The sequence below is a fragment of the Saccopteryx bilineata genome, chromosome 4, assembly GCF_036850765.1.
Source record: "Saccopteryx bilineata isolate mSacBil1 chromosome 4, mSacBil1_pri_phased_curated, whole genome shotgun sequence".
Classification (NCBI taxonomy): domain Eukaryota; kingdom Metazoa; phylum Chordata; class Mammalia; order Chiroptera; family Emballonuridae; genus Saccopteryx; species Saccopteryx bilineata.
Window position 1 is genome coordinate 3083974 of NC_089493.1, and position 6792 is coordinate 3090765.

The following is a 6792-nucleotide window of genomic DNA, read 5'->3' on the forward strand; positions in this document are numbered from 1 at the left end:
GCTGCTTTACGGCAGTCGTAAAGCCAGGGGGCGGGAGCGGCGGCCCGGCCGTGCGCTCTCCCGCGTGCGACGGGCTGCGGAGGCGGCGGCTGTGCGGGTCGTGCTGCGTACCGCTGCTCGGCGCTAGCGGTTCGGGGTGCTGCGTTCGGCGGCGGGCGGCGCCGAGGGACGGTTTCCCAGGGCGGGGACGCGGAGCCGCAGGGCGTCAGCGGCGGGGCGCGCGATGGCGCGCGCGGCACAGGTGAACGCTGCGCGGTGGCCGCGCGGGTCTCCTCCCTCCGCGGGGGCGGTGCGCCCCCCGCAGCCGCTGGGTCCTACGCGGGCGGAGCGTAGCAGGGCCAGTCCGGGCCTCCGAATCAGCCTCCCCGAACCCGGCCGGTCTTCCTTCCTCCCTCCAGGCTCCCCTCCCTCCCGCCGGCTCCGCGGCCCGGCCGAGCGCCGCCCCCTCCCCCGTGGGCCTTTGTGAGGTCAGGCCGGCGGGCGCGCCGGGGCCCAGGCCACAAGCCGGGAGCGGCCGCTGCGGCCAGTAGCTGCCGCCGCCCCCTCCGGCCCCTTCGCCGGCTGCCCCGTGAGGATCTAGCCGGGAGGGGTGAGGGGGATGCTGCTTGGGGCCCAGTCCCGGCGCCGCGCCCCGTAAAGGGCTGATCTTCCACCTCGCCGCTCACTCACGGGAAGCCGAGACCGAACCAGCTTAGATCTCTTCTGGGTAAAGCGCTAGGAGGGAAGGGCGAGCCGGGGAGGAAGGATGCCAGGCAGAGCGCCCTTCGTGGCCTCCGGAGGCATGCTCTTCCTGGCTCGGACACCCACACGGGATTGGCTTACATCGGTTATCCATCCCCTGCAGACACCCAGAAACCCGAAAACATGTGTTAAACCGCTCCTAAAGGGTGGCCAGTGAATGAGGCCAGTTATTCATAGTTGTCACATTGGGGGGGCGTTGGGAAGAGAGCATGAGAGGGCCTGGGGAGGCACTTGGCCTCCAGTGCCGGAGATGGTGGCCTTAGTATAACCCTTGTTGCCTTTCTTTCCCGGTGGGTCTTTATCCCCTGCTGGGAAGGTCTGTGACATACCGAAATGGTGGGGAAAGAATGGAGAGGAACGTGGAAGAGGGCACACTGGGGTGTCCGGGAAACAATTGAGGGTGTTTGTGTCTCTTCAAGTTACTCTTTCTGGAAACTCGTTCATAGATAGCCTCTTGGCCAGGTGGATGTTTTAGATAGTGCTGTTAACCTGTGAAGCCCAGCGGAGCCGGTTTACATTCCACAAAGGGGCCCTGCTGGTTCCACAAGGCAGCGGGCCGTGTGAAGTCTAAAATACTTAGGCTCTTAACAAACAGAGTTCAGACAACTTCATGGTGCACCTACGAATGTAAATCTGCTTTTTGTTCAGTTGAAGGAACTTGACATTCCCAGACCTAGAGCTCCAGCTCATTCAACACTGCAGCCACCCCTATCTGTTCTTGATTACTGGGGTGTTTTAAGTTATTTTCAGGAACAGGAGTTGATTAGTCACTTCTTTCTGTACCTGAGTTAGACTGTTCTCTGGACTGCAGTAAGGACAAGCCCTTTGGAATAGAGCTTTTCGTTCCAGGTTTAGAACATGGGCTGGTGAAGTGAGCATGAATATAGGTTTTCAAAATAGGAATTTTAGAATAAATTACTATATGGTGACCGTTCTGCAGAGATTTTGTAATGTAACAAGTTGTCATTCTTGTCCCCTTTTAGTGCTTGTGAAAGGGAACACATCCAAAGTATGGATATGGGAAACCAACATCCTTCCATTAGTAGGCTTCAGGAAATCCAAAAGGAAGTAAAAAGTGTAGAACAGCAAGTGATTGGCTTCAGTGGGCTGTCAGGTGACAAGCATTACAAGAAACTGGAAATGATGCTAACAAAACAACTTTTTGAAATAGACTCTGTAGACACGGAAGGGAAAGGGGACATTCAGCAGGCTAGGAAGAGGGCAGCGCAAGAGACGGAGCGTCTTCTCAAGGAGCTGGAGCAGAATGCCAACCACCCACAGCGGCTCGAAATACAGAACATCTTCAAAGAAGCCCAGTCCCTGGTGAAAGAGAAGATCGTGCCGTTTTATAGCGGCGGCAACTGCGTGACTGAGGAGTTCGATGAGGGCATCCAGGATGTCATCCTGAGGCTGACGCACGTGAAAACAGGGGGCAAGATCTCCCTGCGGAAAGCAAGGTATCACACCCTAACCAAGATCTGTGCTGTGCAAGAGATCATCGAAGACTGCCTGAAGCGGCAGCCGTCTCTGCCGCTGCCTGAGGACGCACACCCTTCTGTGGCGAAAATCAACTCTGTGATGTGTGAGGTCAACAAGGCCAGAGGCACTGTGATTGCGCTTCTGATGGGCGTGACCAACGAGGAGACGTGCAGGCACCTGTCCTGTGTGCTCTCGGGGCTGATCGCCGATTTGGATGCTTTAGACGTGTGCGGGCGCACAGAAATCCGGAATTACCGGAGGGAGGTTGTGGAAGACATCAACAAATTATTGACGTACTTGGATTTGGAAGAGGATGCGGACAAGACCTATGCGTTTGACCTGGGACAGCATCATTCCATTTTAAAAATAGAAAGGGTCCTCAAGAGAATGAGAGAGATTAAGAACGAACTCCTGCAAGCACAGAATCCCCTCGAGCTGTACCTGAGCTGCAAAACGGAGCTGCAGGGTTTGATTGGCCAGCTGGACGAGGTCAGCGTGGGGAAGAACCCCTGCATCCGGGAAGCCCGGAGGAGGGCGGTGATTGCCGTGCAGACCCTCATCACCTACATCGACCTGAGGGAGGCCCTGGAGAAACGCAAGTCGATCGTGTGTGAGGAGCACCCCTCGCATAAAGCTGTCTGGGCCGTCCTGGGACACCTGTCCGAGATCCAGGGAGAAGTTCTGTCGTTTGACGGGAACCGCACTGACAAGAACTACATGCGGCTGGAGGAGGAGCTCACCAAGCAGCTGCTGGCCCTGGATGCCGTGGACCCGCAGGGCGAGGAGAGGTGTAAGGCGGCCAGGAAGCAGGCTGTGAAGCTGGCCCAGAGCATCCTCAGCTACCTCGACCTGAAATCCGACGAGTGGGAGTACTGAGGCCACAGCTTGACCCCGGGGCCACACTTCCCGTTCTGCACTTTGCCTACACGTCTGCCTGTGGATGGACAGAGAGCTTTCCGTTCCTTGAGCCTAAACGTGATATAGATGTGCGTATTTCAATCTCAGTATTTATGACTGAAGCAAATTATATTCGGTATCAGCTGCCTTTGAGGTCGCAAAACAAGTATTACAGTACCCTGATTTTTCCATCTGGATTCTTATCTGTATGTTGTGTTGGGGGTTTTATTTTTTAATCAAAATGGAATAGGGGCAGCTTTTGTCATTTTTAATGGAGTCATGCAAAAGCATGAAAATGCAGGTATTTCAGAATCTAGAAATAGACCCAGCCTTGTATAATACTAAAACAATTGTGAAAAGGGGGAAATTTTTGGTTAAATAGACGTAAGGTCCGAGTACAAAAGCAGTATGGGATGTTTTATTGTGGTAAATAGAGTAGAAGGATTTTTTTCTATTTATAAAGCCTGCTTGATCCTATTCATGTTAATTGGGTGGGATTTTCTTCTTTTTGGATGGTCTGTTCTTTTGTTTGGAAAACAGTGTACTTCCTCTCATATTCTGCATTAAGAGGGGTAAGGGGCGTCTTTTGTGTGTGACGTAAGAAAATTATGAAAATTAATAGCGAAGAAACTTTGAGGCTACACTGTCATGTGGTTTCATTTCTCAGATCTGAACTCACAGCTTCCCTTAGTAATTCACATTACGATGAGGTTAACGGACCTTTTAAAAAGAAAGGGAAAAAAAGGAGACACCCATGCCCGTAGTAGAACAAGGAGAACTGCAGATTAGTGGCCAGTGTCAAACCCTGAGTGAGCCTGTGTGAGTGTGTTCTGTGACGGGCCGCCTCCGTCATTCACGCTGCGTGTGGACGGGCTTGTTGAACATACCCAGCGCTGTCTTACAGCGGATGATGCAGAAAGTGCCTGCAGACCCTCGGGACCAGATCTTTGTAGCTTGTCCACAGAAATGAGCCGTCAGCTGCCAGCATTTTAAACATCCCACTCTGGGACCAGGTACTGAAAGGTACCCCGGCACCTGCTGCACCCCCTCAGCTCACATTACTAGAGTGTGGGTGTTTCTAGTGCCCGAAAGAGCCAGTGAAGTCTGTCAGTGTAGGAAGTTTTGTTTCTTCTGCTAAAGGGTGTACATGTTTCTGTAAATACTTTCAGAGGACCCCAGTCTGCCTGTTAGTGAACAGAAAAGAGTATTGCCCAAAGATCTGAAGTGCCTTGGTAATGTATTGGTCCCAGTGTTGTACAACCAACAGACTGCTCTTTCTATAGTCACTGTTCACAAAGTAATCACACTAGAGTATATCTTTAGAACTCCATAGTAATAACTTGTTATCTCTCAGAGATATTCATTTGGTACCTTTAGGTAAACAGCTAAAAATAAGATAGGTGAAAGAATAGCCCCTAATATCTAGAGGATGATAAAAGTATAGCCCTAGACAAATTTTGACTGTCTCAGTATTGCCCAGCCATTAAAAGCCCTTGCTAGGTCTTTCCTACTAGCAATGTAGAGTCAGTGGATAGTGGGATCATAGGACAGTTGGGGGGTCACAGAGCATTGAGCCCCCCCCCCCCCATCTGCACGCCCAGCTCCTGGCAACTGAAGGTCTGTCTCAGTGCAAGTTATTGGTAGCTGATTTTGGCCAAGGTCATTTGAGGATTGCTCTTCTGGGTCATGATTTTAGGGTCCTCTCGAGCACTGTCTCAACGATGGAGATTTGGGGTTTTCCTCTGATTTGCTTCAGACATCCTGCATCAGCTGAACTTCATTTTTAACTTCAGATCTGAAAGTTAAATGTCAATATTCCCTTTAAAAGCACCCATTGTTCTTTGCAGAAGTTTGTTTCACACAGTGTTCTGTAGGTTGTGCAGAGCTGGCTGGCTCATGCTACACTGAGCTTTGTGTGGTTCAGGATACTAAACTTGGGCACTGTTGCTTGGGATTGCTCACGTGGGTCATTTTAGCATTCAATACAATCAAACTAACCTTGAGTGGTCTTCACAGTGTGTGGTTTCCTGGGTTCAATCTGTTAAGAGTTCCCTGTACCTGCCTATTCTAGCCCCATCATAAGCCCTAGCAACACTGGATTTAGATTTTTTTGTGTGTCCCTCTGTGTTAATACGGGCTGCTGCATGTAATCTTTAAATGGGGCTTATCATGTTGTATTGTACTTTTCTGAACTGATGTGAAGAGAATCTGTAATGGAAGTAAAACCTACTCCCTAAAAGTCGCTTTGGTTCTGCATTAAATGCTGTAATCCATGTTCACGTGCAAACTGGCTGAGGATGTCTGGTTTGCCTGCCTCCATCAGCCCAGAGATACAAGCTGGCTTGCAGTAGTTCTGAAAATAAATGGAATCAACCTGTGAACTAAGTACAGTTTAATGCTGTGTTTGCCTAAACTCCCTTGGTCTATATATCTATATCGATATGTTTGATATAACTTAGCATGTTTGAGAAGTTGAATCAGTTTTTCTCATTTGTTTTATTTTGCCAATTTTCATCTGCTTTTTGAGGATCTGAGCTTGTCCTGTATATAAAGTTTTTTAAAGCAAAGCTTTTCAGCTTTTAAGTCGTCTGGTACTTGTAATAATTGGAGAAACATTTGCCACTGATTTCGGTGTATGATACAAGTGTGTTATTCCCGTGTGCTGGTTCCTGCCCCCTCATTGTTAACCATGTGACTATTGTAATAGTATGTCTTAAATATTTAGAATTTGAGATAATACATTAGCATAACCCTAATTATTAGTGAAATAATAAAATTAAAAAAAACTTCTTAGCTTCTCCGTGCAGTGGAGAAAGGGTGTGAGTCTGAGGTGTGAGTTCTGTTACGTTTTCACCTGTAGTGACTGACTTGGGTCGGCGGAGCATGGGAAGGCGGGTTCCTGGGCTCCAGCTGGTGGCAGTGGTCTCAGGAGGTGGCAGTGCTGAGCATAGACCAGGGTCCAGTTGCAGGTGAAGGAGTAACTGCTCCCCATTTACACAACCAAGAACTTGGAGGCCATAGAAGGGCTGTCACTCCCAGGGTAGGTGTGGCCTCACCTCTTCCCCAGGAGGCTGCTTGCAGAAAATGGGCGCATTTATGGCCCCTTCGTCCTTCTAGTGTGTCCAAAATGCTCCCGTCCAATGCTTCCTGAGCCCTCCTTCTCTAGTTCTTGCAGTGAGGATGGTCACGTTCACTGGGCAGTTGTCTGTTGGAAACCCGTCATGTGACAGCAGTGGCATTTTCCTGTCCCTAGCCTTTTCTGCACATACTTCTCTATGGCCTAGCTGCTTGCCATCTTCCAGGTGACCAAGGAGGGACATGGAGGCAGCCTTCTCGGCCAGGCCAATATAGAGGTGCAGAAGTAAAGAGAAGCAGGCCGGACAGGCTGAAACATAGTTTGGGGGAAATTAACCAGTTTTAGTAAATCCTCTGCCACAGATATGCACTATATATGCCACATCGGGCTTTTCTTACAGATGTAAAACACTCTTGGCAAGCTTCTCCTGTGTGCTTCATGCTGACCTGAGGGAAAACACCCTTCACAAAGGTTGCCTGACCTGTGGTGGCGTAGTGGGTAAAGTGTTGACCTGGGACGCTGAGGTCGCTGGTTCAAAACCCTGGGCTTACCTGGTCAAGGCACATATGGGAGTTGATGCTTCCTGCTTCTCTCCTCCC

At 50.3% G+C, this 6792-nt stretch overlaps 1 protein-coding gene across 1 annotated transcript; it reads left to right on the top strand.

The window, feature by feature from the left end:
- Positions 1-2: 2 nt before the first annotated feature.
- BAG5 (BAG cochaperone 5) lies at positions 3-5502 on the top strand. The gene is made up of 2 exons (XM_066273267.1): positions 3-241; positions 1725-5502. The coding sequence occupies exon 2, from the start codon at positions 1753-1755 to the stop codon at positions 3094-3096; it is 1344 nt and encodes a 447-aa protein (XP_066129364.1). The 5' UTR covers positions 3-241; positions 1725-1752; the 3' UTR covers positions 3097-5502.
- The last annotated feature ends 1290 nt before the right edge of the window (positions 5503-6792 follow it).